Raw genomic sequence first — 21,027 nt, 5'->3', positions numbered from 1 at the left:
TATTTCCATGATAAAATGATAAAGTGGGGTGAGAATTTCAAACCAAAGCTTTTAAGACACTGCTTTTGTCCCCACTGTTTCTTATATTTGTGTAGTCACATAAAATGCACAAGCAACAAAAGTCAAAATCTGTCAACTGCCCAGACTTGACTTAGATTATCACAATGATCCCCTGCAATGGATGGGAAATCTGAAACTCTGATCATTCTTTCGCGTTATAAGTTTATCCAGCTAATATATTTCTAAGGCAATGAGAGGATTATTTCATTCCAAGAAACTACAAAATTGAGAAAACTCTAAAGTTTTTCTTAATGAATTTAAAATTCTCAAATTTGTTGAAGATTTGCTATTTAATAATGTATTAATTCAATGAATATTTACTGAAAATCTACCAGCTGGGATTTTAATTAACATCTACTGCATCTTAAAGGGGCTTCTTGGGTAGTGCTAGTGGTAAAGAACCCACCTGCGAATGGAGGAAACTTAAGAGACTTGGATTCTATCCCTGGGTTAGGAAGATCCCCTGGAGGAAGAAATGGCAACCCACTCCAGTATTCTTGCTTGAAGAAACCCATGAACAGAGGAACCTGGTGGGCTACAGTCCATGGGGTTGCAAAAAGTCAGACATGACTGAAGTGACTTAGCATGTATGCATTGCATCTTAAATGTCTTCAAAATGTCTCCCCAAACAGACTTGACAATTGATTGATTGGAAAATGATACTGCAAGTTGAATCAGATGGAAAGTTCTACCACCTTCCATACCAGTGTTTATGATGATAATAAAACATACAGAAATATTTTGATATTACATTATGAATTTTAATATTTGTATTGATTTTAATAGGCTTCTGAATTAAAGAAAATCTACATAGGCAAAATAACAAAGCAGTAAGTAGAATCATAGTTCCCTGAAACAGAAAAAGACTTTTGTAGGTTAAAATTTATATTAAATCCAGAAATTCAATTCTGATAGGCTTGTGTTTCACAGTGAGGGATATACCCCTTTAGGAATTCTCTACAGCAAATGAAAGTATTTAGGAAGGTTGAATAAAACAGGTCCCAAATTTTCATTAACTTTGATGAAATGTGACAGGTTATTGATTTTTAATTCAATTCAGAGTATGAGATTATCATCTCTAAATCACAGATGATCCCAAAAGATCTACCATTATGCTTTTGGGTATTATTAATATGCTGTCATTTCATATGATTTTATTTGTTGACCCGCCAACTTGCTCTCGAAAGGATTTAAGGCTGTCATTTTGAATCAAGACTTGTTTGTTACACTTTTTAAGATGAAATAAAAGAAGTAGGTGGATTTCCATTGAGAGATTCTCAGTTTAGGTTCTGTCCGTGACTTCACTTTAATTTCTGGAGGGCACTGCAAAGGATCTCAACTTCACCTACAAAGAAAAACAAAGGAGCCACTTATACTGTAAACAAACACCCTTCAAGTATCTGCAGTGTGTAAAAGGCTAGGGAATCAGTGGGGTGTGTGGATACACTAGGTACTACCCCAACCTTCAAGGAGCTGACAGCTTAGTTAGGGTGATAAAATCTGAGCCATTACAGATGATTCCAAGTTGTAGGAAGTGCTAAAGAGCTATTAATGTAATTAAGCTTCATCTTTCCATATTCTATTTCTCAGGGAAGGAGTTAATAGTTTTCTCCCCAGGGAAATCACTAGCTTTTAAGTTTCCTTTTCACATGACCATCCACAGATGCTCGCAAGGGGCTAAGCCACAGAACCTAAAAGTAGGGTTCACATAGCCCCCCATCCCCACTCCATGTCAGAATTCACTGGGGCTTCATTACAAATACAAATCCCTGACTCATATCACACATTCAGGGATAGTCTTGGAGTACAACTCAGGACTATCCATTTCTAACTAGCTCTCCAAGTGATTCTGAGACACACGAGGTTGGAGAAGGCATGGCCCAAGCAGATAACTCAGCCTAGATCGCCAGACCACCAGACTAAGTAAGGTATGATGGAGTCACTTTCATTCATGCAGATTCTCACATGCCATGGGGCCACAAGGACACAGACTCTTCATAGAAGTGGAAGGGGACTTGGAGACAGACCAGCCTTATTCCTGCCTAGGTCCTGAGGACAGTATAGAGATGATGGGGCCTTATATAAGGTCACAAAACTCTAAGGACCCTCCAGTTCCTAAATCTGTCATTCAGTGATTTTTAGAAACCTCTTATAAATAATAGTCTTTTAAAGTATTTTCGCTTTCTCAGGGGAAATGAGAAAGAGAGAAGAAAAAACAGCTATGGCCTAACCCTTCTCTCTCACACCCCAGCCTCCAGAGCCCTTGGCTGGCCTCTTCGGTGAACAGATTATTCCAGCTGAGTATTCAAGATGGCATCTATGGGAGGGAATCAGCCTTGGACTTTATCAAAATGGCTCGTTATGGGAGGGAGGCCATACCTGATGTGAACAAGTATAATGGGCTAGTTCTACACATTAGCAGTGGTCTCAAGCAACATCACAGGGGTAGAGAGGGATACTCCAAGCCCACCAGCCCTTCTGGTCTTTGTTACCACATTTTTACAGATAGAAACTCCCCACCCCTTGGACTAGAACTTCTCCCTTTAAGCTTGATCGTTTGGTGGTTTTTTCCATTCATTCAATAGCTCTTGAGTACCTAATATGATTTTTAGGAATATGGATAACTGCTGGGGATTTGACAGCAAACCTGACATGGCCCTCTGCTAAAGTCTAGTTGGAGAGACAGACAAGCAAACAATTATAAAATAAAAATAAAATAAAAAACCTATGATAAGTGCTCTGAGAGAGGGATCTATGGGAAGGCCAAAACCTAGGAGGGACACCCAAACCAGGCTTACCCTAAGAAGAGACATGTATGAAGATTAAAAGATGAACTGGGATGGGGTCCCTAAATGGGAGTGGTAAAGAGAGTATTTTAAACAAAAACTGTATAGGCAAAGGCCAGGGGAAAGCATGGGAACTAAGAGCTGGTCAGTGTTGCTCGAGGGGAATTTTAAGGCTAGAAAGAATCGGGAGATGAACACAATAGCACAATGACTTTTTAAGAACAACTATTATAATATTCTTGTTGTCCAGAAAAAATAAAAGGTCAATGGATGAACTACTCTGTGGCTGATAAAGTAGATAAAAATCTATCCTTAGGAGCTGGTATTCCAGGCAGAGTAAGGTCCAGTGAACACTTAGAGGGAAAGGGGTGAAAATGCAAAGGAGAAAGAGGAACGTGGCAGCAACAAGCCAGGGTGGAAAGGTGGTGGGTCATCAGAGGTGGCATGGGGTCCAGGAAGGTCAAAGCAGAAGGACACTCAAGGCAATTCTGGCTTTTTATTGCTAAGTTTTTCTCTCTCAATAAGTCAGTGGCTTCCCTGGAAATGCTTTTCTTAAATATTTAATACATTTCTTACTGTTCCTCTGACGAAGGTAAGAAAACACAATCCTCTATGAGAGAATGGCCTCGAAGGGCATATGTTACTTACTACTGATGGAGTCAGCCAAAATCTTAAGTTGCTGGGTGTTGTCCAAGACCTCAATCCGTTGAGTGTATGGGTCATAATGAACTGAGAAGGGCCGTGGGATTGTGGCAGCAAAGTTCCTGAAACCAAAATCATAGGTCTGAATGAAGGCTACCATTTGGGGAAAAATAATTTTAAAAGATTTTTCAGTGGCATTCACTTGGTTATTAGTAGCATTGAAACCTCACCAGGGGCTTTAGTACTGGGCTGAGAAGTGAAATGGAGTTTTAGGTCTTCTTTGGGAAGCCTTTGTATGTGGTAGGTGTGTCATGCCTCCAAAATGTCAGAAGTAGCTTACAATAAAAGCACAGTATACAATAAGACCAAATTCTTATCATTAAACAAAATAAAAGGAGTAAGTAAAACCTAGCCAAAGAATGTTATAGAAGAAAAAAAAAAAGCTCTGAGATGCTTGACCATCAATGCAAAGAAAGAAACATGGTTCCCAAAGTTGAAGACAACACTATGAATGAAACTCAACATGGATTGAGGGCCTCCTATGTTTGAGAACCATAGCAAGTTTCAACTGTTTTATACTCTTAACAACTATTATCACTAAATTAGTCTTCATAAAAACCTTAAGAGGAAGGTACCATTTTACTATTCCCATTTTATGATGAGGAAACCGAGGCTTGAGGAAGCTAAATAACTACTAAGGCCATGCTGGCAATACATTATAAAGAAGGGAAAGGACACGAGTAGTCTGAATCTGGCCTGGCCCTCCCTGGCGCATCACTCCTGGGCCTGGGAGGAATCTTTTATTAGTGACTATGGATGCATGAAGAATAAGTGGTTAAGTATCCTTCCCCATCTCTTCTTTGGAAAAAGCTTTCTCAGTGCAGCTGGTGACATGAACCAGAATAGTAGTAGACGCCTGTGGCTCTGCCTGCTCTTCCTCTCTTCCCTCTTATTCCCAGGCGCCCCTTATTTTTTCTGTGGGGAATCGACCTCCCCCACTGCGGGTATATGAATTGAACTATCAGTCTGAGGCCCACTCAGCCCTCCTCAGATCAAGCAGCCAGGTGTGTGAACAAACTCAGACCCATCTCTGCTAGAACTTGAATACCGAAATTGAAAATGGTTGGCATGGTTTCTTTTAGTCGGGATGCTCTGAGGGTATCCCAGAGATGCTCAGATCCCTTCCTTTTTTGAACTGTGTTCTTTAGAATTCTCTTTCATTCTGTGAGCCAGCTCTCAGCAGATGAGAGCTTTTGTGTCTCCTCTGGGCTCTAGACACTAGCAGTGAGTGAGTGCGCTCCGTCATGTCCAACTCTCTGCCACCCCATGGACTATATAGCCCATCAGGCTCCTCCATCCATGGGATTTTCCAGGCAGGAATACTGGAGTGGGTTGCCATTTCCTCCTCCAGGGGATCTTCCTGACCCAGGGAATGGACCTGTGTCTCCTGCATTACAGGCAGGTTCTTTACCACCAAGTCACCAGGGGAAGTGAACACTAGCAGAGCTGGTGGGATTTCAAAGAGAGGCCCATGTCCTGGCAAGGTCTTCCCTGTTGGCCTGGGGCTGAGAACTTCCTGAAGGGCCTGTCCATATGGGAATCTCAGTGCAACTCAGCAGTTAAGAGTACTGGCTCTGAGTTCCACTGCCTGAGTCCACACCCTGGGCCAGCCACTTACTAGCTGTATGACTCTGAGTGAGTTACTTACCCCTTCAATGTTTCTGTACCCCTATCTGCAATTTGTGATCTTATTTAATAACTAAATGAATTAATATCTGAAAAGCACCGAGAACAGTGTTTGGTACAAAATAGCTACCAGGCATCTAGAAAAGTTAAAGTGTTAGTCTCTCACATGTGTCCGACACCATGGCATGTAGCCCACCAGGCTCCTTGGTCCATGGGACTCTCCTGGCAAGAATACTGGAGTGGCTAGCCATTCCCTTCTCCAGGGGATCTTCCCGACCCCAGGGGTCAAACCCATGTCTCGTTCATTGCAGGTGGATTCTTTACTGTCTGAACCACCTTACCTGTGACTATAATTACCTTGGTGGATTAATGCATGAACTCACAAAAATCCATAACCCTAAAGGAGTCCCAGGAATGGCAAAGTGGAACCTTTAGGGCTACAGGAAGACTAGGTTCCCAGTAAGGGTGAAAATTTAGGAGAAAAATGGGAAAGAATGGCAGGAAGGACCTAAGGGCCCTGGAGAAAAGAGTAAAGGGAGTCATTTGGGGTCAAAGAAAGTACATTTGTGGGCTACCATTTTACTGTTGGTTACCTAAGTCTGGTGCATTCAAAGCTGACATGCCCAGCTTCATGGGATCCCAGAAGCCTGTAAGACTTATATTTATTATGCATCATTGCTAAGATATAACAAAAGAAGTGGTAAAAATGGATTCATGGTTGCCCTGTCTAAGTAGACCCTCTGCCCAGCCTATCTCCTGCTGGGAGCAGTGTGGCTCTAGCAGGTTGATGGCAGGGCCATCTTCTTGGAGGGCTGAGAGTCTCAGAGTCTTGGTACCACTCCACCAGTCTGGTGCTGAATTGCCTCTGCGATTGGCACATTTGTCAATTACTCACTAATTCAGAGGATGAGATGGTTGGATGGCATCACGACCCAATAGACATGAGTTTGAGCAAACTCCAGGAGACAGTGAAGGACAAGCAAGTCTGGTGTGCTGCAGTCTGTGGGGTCGCAAAGAGCCTGACATGACTTAGCAACTGGACAATAGCAATACTGAGTGCTTGCTATGTGTCTGGCACTGTTCCTGAAGTGGAAGGAAAGAACAGAAAGGACAAAACTCCCTATCCTCATAGACCTTAAATCATACAAGATTTTAGACATTAATAAGTACTAGGGAGAAAAGTAAATCACAGAGTGGGTAAGGACTACTTGGGGGGAGAGGGCTGGGTAGTGATTTTAAGGAAGTTGGTTAGAGAAGGATACACAAAAAAGGGTAAGTGTGGGTAAAGGTGTCAAGGCTGTAGAATCAAGATTTCCAGGAGAAATATCAATAACCTCAGACATGCAGCTGACACCACCCTCATGGCAGAAAGTGAAGAGGAACTAAAAAGCCTCTTGATGAAAGTGAAAGAGGAGTCAAAAAGTTGCCTTAAAGCTCAACATTCAGAAAACGAAGATCATGGCATCTGGCCCCATCACTTCATGGGAAATAGACGGGGAAACAGTGGAAACAGTGTCAGACTTTATTTTTGGGGGATCCAAAATCACTGCAGATGGTGACCGCAGCCATGAAATTAAAAGACGCTTACTCCTTGGAAGAAAAGTTATGACCAACCTAGATAGCATATTGAAAAGCAGAGACATTACTTTGCCAACAAAGGTCTGTCTAGTCAAGGCTATGGTTTTTCCAGTGGTCATGTATGGATGCGAGAGTTGGACTGTAAAGAAGGCTGAGCACCGAAGAATTGATGCTTTTGAACTGTGGTGTTGGAGAAGACTCTTGAGAGTCCCTTGGACTCCAAGGAGATCCAACCAGTCCATTCTGAAGGAGATCAGCCCTGAGTGTTCTTTGGAAGGAATGATGCTGAAGCTGAAACTCCAGTACTTTGGCCACCTCATGTGAAGAGTTGACTCATTGGAAAAGACTCTGATGCTGGGTGGGATTGGGGGCAGGAGGAGAATGGGATGACAGAGGATGAGATGGCTGGATGGCATCACTGACTCGATGGACGTGAGTCTGAGTGAACTCCGGGAGTTGGTGATGGACAGGGAGACCTGGCGTGCTGCGATTCATGGGGTCGCAAAGAGTTGGACACGACTGAGCAACTGAACTGAACTGAACTGAAAGGCTGAAGGGGGGGGTGAGTTATGCACATATGTGGGAGATTAAAGTGACAAGGGACTTCCTGGGGTGAGAAGACACCTAGGGCTGTTTGACGGGGGGTACCTCTGTGGCCGCTCTGAACATAGCAGAGTTCAGGGGTGGACCTGGTGGCCGCACTGAGCAAGGATAAGGTGGTAGGCCTGTCTGCAGGGATCATCATGTTTGGCTAACAAGCTATGAAATGGGGTCCTGCAAAGGAAGGCACTTCTCTCAACAGGGAGTGGAAAGAGACAGGGTGGGGAGAGAATACTGTCCGATGCACGCCGCTGCTGTAGGCACTGGAGTCCATTCTCCTGCCCAACCTCCCACAGGCTGGCGGCACCAGGTCAAGTCAGGAGGTCCCAAGGGCTGCTGGTCCACCGTGGTTACCATCTCACCTCACTTTCTCCTTGGCATCATTAAAACTCTCAGCCACATAATACAGAGGCTGGAACTCTGTGATCGTATACTCCTGGACAGCGGTCTTCTCCAGTTCCAGAGGAAGGAGCTTTGGCTTGTCTGATAGGCAATACTGCGGGTCCCAAATGGAAAGTCATCATGGTTACGTCAGGGCTGCTGGTCCCTGCCACATCCCCTAGGCTATTTGTGCATCCCCTCCCACCTTATCCTGATTCCTTCCATACCCTAGTCCCAATGCAGATGAACTAAATTATTTGCACATACTAGACAGTAATCAGGATCAAAAGGAATATTTTACCCCAACCATTTTCAGGTAAGGTTGATCAACAGAGGGTGTGGGAGCAGCCACATTTTCTAGCATGTGTTTGTCTATGTCCCAATGCACAGTTCAATCCTAGATTCAGGAGGCCCCTCTGGTTTGGAGACCTATGTATCTGCAGTTCAATTTCAATTTCTAAATCCCACAGTCATGACCAAATCATAGCTGCTAAGAGGTCAATCACTTAAGGAGAAACTCCAAGGTTCAGTTTCAAAGTGGATATAAGAGGGTTTTGACAGCATAAAGGGAAAATGAATGGTCTGCTGTAGCTACCACTCTCAAATCCATCCATAGTTCCTGTTCAGTTCATACCTGTAATTCACCAAAGGATGACAGGAGCCCAGCACCATATGCCTTTATGGAGTCTCCTTGCTTGCAGAGCCCAAACTCCACAGTAAACCAGTAAATCTGAAATGGAAAGTCAAGTTGAAAGCATACACAAGGAAGCAGCAGGTGACCCAGGGCCAGAGACAAGGTGCCCAGGTGGGAGTTTGTGCAGGTCTGTTCTCTGAATCAGCCTGATCTGGGGTCATGGTTTTGTGTGCTATGCCTTACCCTATCCAGTTACCTGTTGAATTAAGAGTTGGCTGAATGCAATATGCTGAAGCTGAAACTCCAGTACTTTGGCCACTTGATATGAAGAATTGACTCCTTGGAAAAGACCCTGATGCTGGGAGGGATTGGGGGCAGGAGGAGAAAGGGATGACAGAGGATGAGATGGCTGGATGGCACCAACTCAATGGACATGAGTTTGAGCAGGCTCCAGGGAATGACAGGGAGGCTGGTGTGCTGCAGTCCATGGGGTTGCAAAGAGTCAGACATGACTGAGTGATTGAACTGAACTGAACTGAATGCAAGATATGATGGGAAGTTGTGGGAGAGCATTAAGGAAGCCCCCAAAGGATACTCCCAACAAGCCACTCTCTATGACAGGAACTCCTCCACCCCTTTCGCTTTCTTCTCTGTGGCATCAGCTAGAGGGAGTTGCTCCCCCAAGTTGGCTGGAGTTACCAGACAATCCCATCAGGCTCAGTGGGAGGTAGGAAATTGGGTCATGATAGAATCAGTGAGGGAGTATCCTGTCATCTGTGTGGCTGAACCACGCCAACTCCATTTTGTCAGTTCCATCTAAGCCTGAAGTCCTAACCCTATCCTTTTCTGCATGGTTGAACTTTAGTCTACTCACAAGGACTGCACCAAATAAGTTCCTCATCAACTTTTATCCTTCTTATCTGATATAAAAACTTCATCTGACATATAAAAACTTTTGCTGAGGCAGATGGGTAATGCTTCACAAGAAATAATGGTCATGAGACCTTCCGGGGGGAGGAAAAAACCCCTAACTCCTGACAGTGTGAACCTGCTTCTCCCTTAGTAATCAGATTCTACCCTTAGCTTTGGCCCCTTTAATTAATTAACTAATAAATTTTAATTTGGCTGCACTTGATCTTGTAGCGTTGGCCCCTTTAACCCCCCGTACCCTTTTTGTGGCATAGAGTGTGGTTGCCAAAGCCTCTGGCTGCTGTCTACCCACCCTTTCCTGCGTGTAAGTTACCCACAATACAGAAGGTAGTAGTTCTGGAAAAGCTACCGGGGATGAGACAGGTGCTAAAGTTGAACGAGCTGATGGATACGAGCCACCAGTCCAAGAATCGGTTTAAAATGCAGACTCTTAATGGTGACAAATAAAAGATCTTATTTGTGGGTAAAAAAAAAGTTACCCACAATAAACTTCATCACTGCATTTTATTGAGTTATCTGCTTCCTTATTTGGCCTCAAAGTTCTAAGGTTATTATTCAATATCCCCACCATCCAAAAATCTGTGTTAAAACCCTGTCAGTCACTGCACTCAGCCTCCCAAATAACCAAGTCTTTTTCTTTCAATAGCTCCCAGTGCAACATGTCCCAGATAAATGGCTTGGGAAATAAGGTCCTAGAACTGATTCCTGGGTCAGGAACATCCGCTGCAGAAGGGATAGGCTACCCACTCCAGGATTCTCAGGCTTCCCTTGTGGCTCAGCTGGTAAAGAATCCACGTGCAATGTAGGAGACCTAGGTTTGATCCCTGTTGGGGAGATCCCCTGGAGAAGAGAAAGGCTACCCACTCCTGTATTCTGGCCTGGAGAATTCCATGGATTGTATAGTCCATGGGATCGCAGAGAGTCAGACACGACTGAGTGACTTTCACTTTCTTTCCTACTGTACGGCCAAGAGAAAGCCAAGGCCCAGGGTTTCTAGGTAAGTCTGTTTATTGCACTAGAGAATGTGAATGGCACCTCACTCCAGTACTCTTGCCTGGAAAATCCCATGGACAGAGGAGCCTGGTAGGCTGCAGTCCATGGGGTCGCAAAGAGTCGGACACGACTGAGTGACTTCACTTTCACTTTTCCCTTTCATGCATTGGAGAAGGAAATGGCAACCCACTCCAGTGTTCTTGCCTGGAGAATCCCAGGGACGGCAGGGCCTGGTGGGCTGCCATCTATGGGGTCGCACAGAGTCGGACACGACTGAAGCGACTTAGCAGCAGCAGCAACAGCAGAGAATGTGAAACCTGGGAAGGCTGTCAGAACAGAGTCAGTCTGAGCTCCTCACATACAGATGAGACATCTTTAGCCCAGAGAGGTCAAGTTACATACATACAGTGACACAGCATCTCAAGGGCAGACCAAGGGGCCCAAGACTATTCCCAGATCAGTATATTAATAATAAGATTATTTTTGAGAAGCTAGGTTGGTAATGAATACTTTTATCATAATTACAGCAGGTAACTTAATGCTCTGTGTTTGAGTTTATTTTTTTCTTACAAATGAGAGGTTCGATCAAGTTCTGCAGTTTCCTTGAAAGTTGCTTTTTGTATCACCACAGCATCTGGCGTTTAAAAACTTACATCCACACAAATTTAACTCTTTTGATCCTCAAGATCCTCATGATGTACTTTTGAGATGGAAATGATATAAAAAATTGTATCCATTTTTAGAGGTGAGGGTGCAAAAGCTACTTGCCCAAGGTCTCAGAGCAGCTGGGCAGTGAGAAAGGATCTGGGAGGTTTCAACCTTCTCTTAAATTAAATTCACAAACTTCTAAACAGATATATCATAATGTCAGGGAAGCCTGGAGTGCTGCAGTCCATGGAGTGGCAAAGAGTCAGACACAACTGAGCAACTGAACTGAACTGAACTGAATGATATGTGTGCATTAATCTGTAGTCCCTAGTTCCGTTATAAAGTTTTATTTCTTTTCTTCCAAGCTGAGCATATTATTTAAAAATGTGGCTTAGAGATTAGGGAGGGAATCACTCAAGTTGGAAAGGGGTCTACAGGAAGGAAAGCCCCTGCTGTGGTGCTCATCCATGGTGTCTATGGATGACAGTCATCACACTCCTGGGGAAGAGAGTGTTTGGTTAGAAGGGAAAAGCCAGTTCCCACTTCTACCTTGGATCTGAGAAAGGAAAGATCCAATGCTGGCTCCAGTGTTAGGTAGAAAGTAAATATTTTCCTTTTCAAAGATGTGAATCTAGACGACTACCTACCCACTCAAGGGGGTTCTCAACGACTATCATTATAGCCTGTTGGTGCTTTCAAGACATACTGTTTAAAGTTACATGTAAACATCTGCATATAGTTGATTTCAAAATCAAACCACTAAGAAGAAGTCAAAATGTGAAATGTCACTTGTGCAAATGTAAGCAAGGCATTCAGATTTTTTCTTTTTTCAAATGATCTGGCTTTCAGGAAAGCAGCAAAGTTTCAAAGGCCCAAGACATTCCCACCATCCACCAGGGAGAGAGGGTACTTACTGTTGCAAGTTTTTCAATGTACTCATCAGGTGCACCCAGGGAGGCAAGGCCGATCTCCTGTAACGGCAGAGAAACCAGCACTGACATGGCTGGGGTCTGCTGACCTTCAACCTTGACTCTCAGATCCAACCTCGTATTTGACCACAGGAAGGGGATGGGTGGCTAGATACATTCAGAAGGGCCCAGGTAGACTCTTAACTGTTCTGTCAAGGCTTCCCTGACCACACTTCACAGAATCATAGATCTCAAGGATGGAGGAAGCCTTTCTCCATCACTTGGTCCTCTATTCACTTTACAAAAGAGCAAACCAAGGCACAGAGAAGAGATGACCTGCTCAAGGTCACACGGTAGGTTGTGTCTAACGTTTCAAGTCCTGATTATCCTTCCACAGTTCAAGTGGAATATTCCTGGTGCACCAGATGGGACTTCATCAAGCCCCCTGAAGATACCATAGGAGACTTGCTGTGAAATGCTTGACATCTGTCCAGGTATATGCATAGCTGGAGAGTCTGAGATGTCATGGGCCACCTCTCATCACAGGTCCCAACTCAGAAGCCCCTAGTGGTCTCTGACTCTTTTACAGCATTTGCTCCAGACTGATTTGCAGCAGACAAAGCACATACATATATATACAAATATATATATGTGTGTGTGCATATATATTATATTTCTTTCCTACTAATATGCATTCATTCATTCCAAAAATATTTATTGAATGCCTTCTATGTGACGGGCAATGTACAAAATTGATAAAGATTCCTGACTTTTACATTTAAGTGGATAAACAGTAAATAATAAGCATGTCATAAGGTGATAAGTTCTTCGGAAAGAAGAAACAAAAGGAGAAAGGGACAAGGGGGATCCAGCGTGCCAGAGAAGCAGGGGTGGGGTCGGGGGCTTTGATTGCCCTATCCTTCATCTTCTGTTTTTGGCTGTACTGGGTCTTTGTTGCAGCTTGCAGGCTCAGTAAGTGTGGCATGCAGCTTCTCTAGGCATGCGGGATTAGTTGCTCTGCAGCATATGGCATCTTAGTTCCCAACCAGGGATAGAATCGAACCTTCGAATGCCTGCATTGGAAGGCAGATTCTTAATCTCTGAACCATCAGAGAAGTCCTGAGGCTGTGATTTTAAATAAGGCTCCAGAATGGTTTTAAAAAATCACTGTGTTGCTGTTGTTCAATCTTGAAGTCATGTCGACTCTTTGCAACCCCATGGACTGAGGCATTCCAGGCTTCCTGTGCTTCACTCAATTTGCTCAAACTCATGTCCATTGAATCGGTGATGCCATCCAACCATCTCATTCTCTGTCACCTCCTTTTCTTCTTGCCCTCAATCTTTCCCAGCATCAGGGCCTCTTCTAATGAGTCAGTCATCACATGAGGTGGCCAAAGTACTGGAGCTTCAGCTTTAGCGTCAGTCCTTCCAATGAACATTCAGGGTTGATTTCTTTTAGGATCGACTGGTTTGATCTCCCTATAGTCCAAGGGACTCTCAAAAGTCTTCTCAAGCACCACAATTTGAAAGCGTTATTGGAAAGGTGATATTTGAGCAAAGACTTGATGAAAGTGAGGCTGTTATTGGCTCTGATGATAGCAGAGGAAAGAGCATTGTACAGGCCAAATGCACAGCCCGTGAAAAATCCCTTTAAGGAGAGGCAATGTCCTCCTCCAGGGGATCTTCCCGACTCAGAGGCTGAACCCACGTCTCTTACGTCTCTTGAACTGGCAGGCGCATTCTTTACCACTAGCACCACCTGGGAAGCCCAAGTCTAACAGAAGTCATCATCAATAAATGCAGGTTGAAAGGGTTCCCTGTTCTTATAGCCACTATTCTTTGTGAGCCCAGATCTTGCCTAAAACAAGGAACCCAAAGTGGTTCATCCCCAGTCCATTCTGCACTCCAGTGGGAAACTAGTCCTGCTTTTAGATCAAAAAAGAATATGCTCAGGGAACTCAAAATAACTCTCTGCTTTGGAACTGCCCAGGTCAAAATTGGAACCAGGAACACAGATGAGCCAGAAGCTCCTGTCTGCTGACTCAGGTAACTTCCAACCCCTCTGTGGGGATCCCCAAATTGGAAATGGCTTAAGGAGGATGGCCATTTAGCCTCTGACTGGGAACTAAAACTTTTAGTAATGAGAATAAAAACTTCCAATCCTAGTTTGATAGCAATCTATGACATCTTGGCAGCAGGAACCACACTTCTGAAAGTCAGCTACTCCTGTGGTGACACTTCCACAGCAAAGGTTCACCTAATTTCTAAACACTCCCACTTCTAAAAGTCCAACAATCTCTGAACTTCGCAATTCCCCCAAGCCCACATAAGGTGGCTCAGTGGCAAAGAATCTGCCTGCCAATGCAGGAGGCACAGGAGACAGGGGTTCAATCCCTCGGTTTGTTAGATCCCCTGGAGGAGGAAATGGCAACCCACTCTGGTATTCCTGCCTGGAGAATCCCATGGACAGAGGAGCCTGGTGGGCTACAGTCCATGGGGTCGCAAAGAGTCAGACATGACTGAGCATCTAACACACATAAAAGCAGTTGTTTCCTTTGTTTAGAGAGGCTGTGTCTCATAAGTACAGTTTTCCTTGTTTGGTAAGCAGTTAATTTTGCTCTCTGTTTCAGCTACCATGTAGCAGCCTCCTCATTCAAGAGTAGAAATAGTTCTTTATGGCTAAAGGAATATGCTTAAGTGATTCACATACAATCCCATTACTGTGAAACTCATCCTTGGCCCAGCATTTGCTCATAGGTCATTCTATTTGATCATTATTCCTCCTTGTGAGGAAGGAGACTATCAGGAAGGGCTCTTTATTGATCCACTTCTGTGGTGACTGGCAACTTGCTCCGGGCTACTCAGCACTACCATTCCACTCTCCCACCATCTCAGTTGCCCAGCCATGGTTTGGGGCTGCCTCTCAGTGCCAGAAGAGAATTTGCAGGATTCTTTCACTCATCCAAAAAGCATTTTTGAGCCTGCTCACCACTGTAATAGATGAATCAAAGCTTAGCTTGCTGCCTTGATGATGGTGAGAAGGCAGCTGGCTCTTTATTTTTTGCCATGAGTCAGCCTATTGGCACTAGAGTCTTGGCAAATGCCATCTTACTTACTTAAAACATATACAAAAATGATTGCCTGATAAGGTAGAAAGTGGCAAAGACCCAAAATATGAGGGGAAAGATCCACGAGAACTTGGAAGAAGACAAGGTTACTTCTGCATGGGGATCTGGGAGGTTTTCACAGATGAAAAGGCTCTTAAACTACATCCAGTAGGACAGGTGAAATTAGCTAAGTCAATAACACACAATTCCTAGGACAACCAAATCACCAGCTCCATGCTGTGGTCCCTGGAACTGGTAATTAGCCAGCCCCATGGGACCACATTCCCACCTGTGATGGGGTCACAGAACTATACCTGGATTCCACCCTCGCAGAGGACATGGGAGCCCCTCCATGGGTTCAATTTATCTGAGCAATCCAGGTCTCACCCTGTAACTAGAAGCCTAGAGAAATTAACTGCTCACCTGGGAAAACTGGGCAAAGCTGCGATCTGAAAACAAAGGTACATGTCCCAAGAGCTCATGGCATATGTCCCTGAAAAACAAAAAGCACAGAGCTTGGAGGGGAGGAGGGCTATAAGCTATGCAGGACTCAGTCTTTCTACACAAGGAATGGGCAGAAAGCAACAAGCAACTCATTCAGTCTTATAACCTCATTCCTAAGAATAAGGGGTATGTAAGGCTTGGTATCAGTTGAAACAAGATACAAGAGAAAAAGAAGAAGGGAAGAGAAATGTAAGGGACAGGACAGAACACAGTAGCCAGAGGACTTTGAGCGTATGCCCAGTGGGATGCAGAACAAAAGAGCCAGTACACCTATGGGCAGCCATACACCTGAATGAACTGTGGATCACAAACACTTCCCATCCCAAGTCTTCTCCTTGGTATTGACATCCCTGGGCAGATACAATATGCTCAGTTATTCTCCATGAGAACTAAATAATAATAATAGTAGAAGTAATATTAACAGTAACAACAACAATAATAATATTAATGATGCTCCTGTCTTATCCTGGAGGGGGCTGACACTGGTTACAGAAGAAAACTTACATTTATTTAACACTCTAGGTGCCAGATTTACTAGTAATAGGTCTTTTCTGATTTCTAGTAATGAATTTTGTAGGCTGGGAAAGATCATTTGAGGTATCCTGCTGACTGATCACATAAACTACTTCGGTTCTAGCTGTCTAAGGAGATGGCTACATGCAAAAATAAGAAGCATAGTGGCCAGACATTCTGTATCTTCAGCTGAGACCCAACCTAGGCAAAGAGATAAGAGTCATCTAGATGTGATCCAGGAATCAGGAAGTGTTGAGACCACCTGGCTGTCACTTGTTCCTATTCCCATTTGGCATTTCATAGCTTTGACTTTTCTACAGTCTCTTTGGAATTTGAATGTGAACTCTCATTCTCTCATCTGAACCTTTGATTCAGAAGATGCCTAAATCTCCAATCAGTACAGTCTATTTGGATGGGGGAAGTCCCCAGAAGAGATGAAATGCCCTTGTTGCACTATCATCAAACAATGCAGGCAATGAGTCCTGTGGACCAGCCCACAGTGAGTCCCAGCCTTGTTCCTGGAGCCAGGTGAGATACAACTCACTGTGGCTAGAAACTGATAGCAAAAGGACAGTACTCACGGTTCTGGTGTATACATGGGCTTAGACCCATGTCTGATGTACTGAGTGCAGTGGAAGACTCGGAAAGCCAGGCCACCCAAGAAATCCCGAGAAGAAAGCAGGCCAGCGACTGGTCGGAGGCGGAAACCAGTGCAACCTGGGAAGCAGAGGAGAAAGAAAACTCAGAGCCCATCACAGGGAGCCAGAGGGGCCTGAAGACCACTGGGGAGGAAAGCAGTACATTCAACTGTCCAAGAGCACGGACGTGGACGCCAAGCAGAACTGACTTCAAATCTATGCTTTAGTACTTTCTAGCTGGGTGATCTGGGTCAGGCCACTTCACCTCTCTGAGCCTGTTTTCTCACGGGCAAAATGTGGGGAAATATTTCTTAAGATTATTCTGAGAATCAGAAGAGCTAATAAGTATAAAAGACTTAGAGCCTAGCACATGGAAACTTCCAATAAATTTAAACTTTCATTACTGTTTGTTAGGGTGGAACACTTATTCCTTACTTCTCATGTTTCCAGAGTAGCAGGGAATTTTCATTCTGCTTCCCAGGAGGGAAGAATATGAAAGGAGCAATTCTAGCTTTTCTGTAGTGCATTCCATATAGCACATATAGGTATACCCCATGAGGAACAGTGACTTCTCTGACTGAGAATTTGCGAAGAGGAAATGAATATTCTCAACTTCACCCTCTCTGCCCTTTCTCTCTTGACTGTCCACACAGGAACACATTCTAGTCTGCTTTTAGCCAGCCAATGACTAGATACTGTGCCACTGAATTAATTGGCAAGTTAGTTTACCTAATCCAGGGGTGAAACATTAGAAAGTCCATTTTGCCTACACATCTATACCACATTCTTGAAGCAGCTTCTATTGGTAATAAAATACCAATATCATTTTGATCACCCATCCTCTGGCTCTTGTATCTGTCTCTCAATCTCCCTAATTTCAGACTTGGAAGGAGAATGGTAACGACCATGATCATGATAGTAATAGCTGCTGCTGCTGCTGCTAAGTCGCTTCAGTCGTGTGCAACTCTGTGTGACCCCATAGACGGCAGCCCACCAGGCTCCCCCGAACCTGGGATTCTCCAGGCAAGAACACTGGAGTGGGTTGCCATTTCCTTCTCCAATGCATGAAAGTGAAAAGTGAAAGTGAAGTCGCTCAGTCGTGTCCAACTCTTAGGGACCCCATGGACTGCAGCCCACCAGGCTCCTCCGTCCATAGGATTTTCCAGGCAAGAGTACTGGAGTGGGGTGCCATCGCCTTCTCCATAGTAATAGCTAACACTGTATCATACCCACCATGTGTCAGACACAGGTTTAAGCACTTTATATACACGAATTAATCCTCATCGTAACTCTAGGAGGTAGAGCTCCTATTCTCTGCACTTTACAGATGGGGGACCTGAGAAGATGCAGCGATTAAAGCTCTGCCCAAGGTCACAGCTACCAGCACTCTGGCTTCAGAGTCTGTTTCTAGAACCGCTACTTGATGCTTCTCTTCTACTGCTCATGGGGTTCTCAAGGCAAGAATTCTGAAGTGGTTTGCCATTGCCTTCTCCAATGGGCATCTGGTCCCATCACTTCATGGCAAATAGATGGGGAAACGATGGAAACAGTTAGACACTTTATTTTCTTGGGCTCCAAAATCACTGCAGATGGTGACTGCAGCCATGAAATTAAAAGAAGCTTGCTCCTTGGAATAAAAGCTATGATCAACCTAGACAGCATATTAAAAAGCAGAGACACTACTTTGCCAACAAAGGCCTGTCTAGTCAAAGTTATGGTTTTTCAAGTACTCGTGTATGGATGTGAGAGCTGGACTATAAAGAAGGCTGAGCACTGAAGAATTGATGCTTTTGAAATGGGGTGTTAGAGAAAGACTCTTGAGAGTCCCTTGGACCGCAAGGAGATCCAACCAGTCTATCCTAAAGAAATCAGTCCTGGATATTCATTGGAAGGACTGATGCTGAAGCTGAAACTCCAATACGCTGGCCACCTGATGTGAAGAGCTGACTCATTGGAAAAGACCCTAATGCTGGGAAAGATTGAAGGCGGGAGGATAAGGGGACAACAGAGGATGAGATGGTTGGATGGCTTCACTGACTCAATGGACAGGAGTTTGAGCAAGCCTGGGAGTTCGTGATGGACAGGGAAGACTGCCATACTGCAGTCCACGGGGTTGCAAAGAGTCAGACACAACTGGGCAACTGAACTGAACTGTACTTCTCTCCTAGGCACTGGTGCAGTATATAGTCCACTGGCTTCCCTGGTTGCTCAGATGGTAAAGAATTTACGTGTAGCACTGAAGACCCAGGTTCGATCCCTGGGTTGGGAAGATCCCCTGGAGGAGGGCATGGCAACCCACTCCAGTATTCTTGCCTGGAGAATCCCTGTGGACAGAGGAGCCTGGAGGGCTATAGCCCATGGGGTTGTAAAGACTCGGACACAACTGGAATGACTTAGCACATACTTCTTTCCCACCCCCACCTGCCACCCCACAAATTGCTGGCACAATGGTAAAGAATCCAGCTGCCAATGCAGGAGACATGGGTTCAATCCCGGAGTCAGGAAGATCCCCTGGAGGAGGAAATGGCAACCCACCCCAGTATTCTTGCCTGGAAAATTCCATGGACAGAGGAGCCTGATGGGCTACAGTCTTTGGGGTTGCAAAACAGTCAGACATGACTGAGCGCACACACACACACAACTGCTAGCATTGCTGTTGTATTCTTCCTGTTATTGGCCATAGCAACACAGGTAATTAGCCAAAGAATATCTTTAAGACTCCTTTGTCCCTTGGCTTATGTGTCTTAGACCCTCAGGTTGAAGTTCATTTTGCTTAAGCCCTGCTCTTCTCTTTAGCTGAATAGTAAAGACTCTAAATAGAAGGGATTCAAAAGGTCATCCAACTCACTCCCCATCTAGTCCAGCTCCCACTTCCCTCCCTACTAGGTAGCTTCCCTGGCTTCTTGCCCTAGAGCTGGCCACATCGTCTCTGCATAGCTCTGAGGCATAGAAAACTCTTCCTTCTATAACCTATAACCTGGTCTGTCTCCCTAATTTCCCGCATTTTACCTAGCACATAGTAGGTGTTTAACATGTGTTGACTGTTTATCTTGGTTTTGCTGAGTCAACAGCTCCTGGCAGAAAAGAAAACACTTTTCTCCCCTGAAATGATGGGCAGGTCAGTTTAATCACCTGTTTACCTACTGAGTTACTCAGATTGCAATGCATCCCAAACTCAGTGAGCACCTACTACACATGAGCGCTAGGCTTTCACGTTCAGTATTTGATTTCATTCTCACAATTTACCTGTGAGAAAGACTAAATGGTGGATGGTCTCCATTTGACAAATGACTAAACTAAGGAAGGTTCTCCCAACTAGAGAGGATCAAAACAAGATTCCAAAGACCAGATGAATAGACAGGGCTCAGATCTCTTGGCACCAATAGTGCATATCTTACACAAATGCACACTGCAGCCAGCTCATAACATAGCAGGAGCTGCGGGGAGAACCCTGACTAGGCACCTTGGGCTTTGAGTATTAGAAAAACCTTTCAGGGATATAAACATGGCAAAATCCACACTGGATGCCTTTTCTTGGATGACAGTGTTATACTGGTGGGGCCTGGCAGGGAGGCAGAGCCCAGCAGTGAAATATTCATTTTCCTGGGAAAATCAACCTGCCTGCATCAGCACGAACACAATCACACTTGCCTAAATTTCCTTCTCTTCCCCTTTCCATCCCCAGCCCCCAATCTTTTGACCCAGATGTGCACTTACTCTGCAGAAACTGAGAAACCTCTTCGAGCTGGGGAATGTTATCTTCACGGAAGCCGCAATACTTTTCCAGAAGGGGGAAAATGTGGTTGTGCTCATAGCAAGCATGGGTCTTATACAAGGACTTCAGGGTCCTGAATACCGTCCCCCATGTTTTTTTTTCTTCCTCCGTGTATTCCACTCGAGGAATGGGCTGCCCACTAGGAAACAGACATGAAATATTTGTCAGCAGCAGGGCAGGTGCAGAGGAGGTGAAGGAGCTTGGGCAGAGGGGACATGGGTCCAAAGTCCCTGAGCTGCCACCCCAGAAGACAGTGGATTTCCTATTTCATAAGTTATTTGAAAGAGGAAAATTCCACTTCTTGATACAGGAAATTTTCATGTGACTTGGTTAAGCAAGGACAGAAGCTTGCAACCTTACCCACTGCACCAAGGATTTCTTCTCATTTTGGGAAACCACTGGGCTTTTCTGCTCTTCTATCTTCTACTCTTTACCCAGTGTGGAAATGCACTTACCTTCAGAAGTACATTTAACATTTAGCATTTAACATAAATGTGTAAAGTAGCAGGGATAGATAATAGGAGGATGGGGACTGAGACAAGTGAAGAATACATCCTCTTTCTGAACAAAAGCATCCAAGCTCAAGCAAAACAATAGTGTTTTGTATTGTCAACTAAAGCAACCATACCTGTGAGCTCAAGTGG

General features: G+C 44.5%; 1 protein-coding gene across 1 annotated transcript in view; it reads right to left on the bottom strand.

The window, feature by feature from the left end:
- Positions 1-797: 797 nt before the first annotated feature.
- The window catches only part of PAH (phenylalanine hydroxylase), a 90,323-nt gene continuing 70,093 nt past the window's right edge, over positions 798-21,027 (bottom strand). The window contains exons 6-13 of the mRNA XM_027541955.1: positions 20,326-20,522; positions 16,552-16,687; positions 15,377-15,446; positions 11,853-11,909; positions 8,368-8,463; positions 7,715-7,848; positions 3,495-3,610; positions 798-1,405 (exon numbers count right to left, since the gene is read on the bottom strand). Coding sequence (XP_027397756.1) covers positions 1,362-1,405; positions 3,495-3,610; positions 7,715-7,848; positions 8,368-8,463; positions 11,853-11,909; positions 15,377-15,446; positions 16,552-16,687; positions 20,326-20,522 — 850 coding nt within the window. The 3' untranslated portion in view covers positions 798-1,361. The remainder of the gene's footprint in view (positions 1,406-3,494; positions 3,611-7,714; positions 7,849-8,367; positions 8,464-11,852; positions 11,910-15,376; positions 15,447-16,551; positions 16,688-20,325; positions 20,523-21,027) is intronic.

The sequence above is a fragment of the Bos indicus x Bos taurus genome, chromosome 5, assembly GCF_003369695.1.
Source record: "Bos indicus x Bos taurus breed Angus x Brahman F1 hybrid chromosome 5, Bos_hybrid_MaternalHap_v2.0, whole genome shotgun sequence".
In the NCBI taxonomy this organism is placed as follows: domain Eukaryota; kingdom Metazoa; phylum Chordata; class Mammalia; order Artiodactyla; family Bovidae; genus Bos; species Bos indicus x Bos taurus.
Note: the sequence above shows the minus strand (reverse complement) of the source record. Positions and strands in the feature narration are given on the sequence as shown.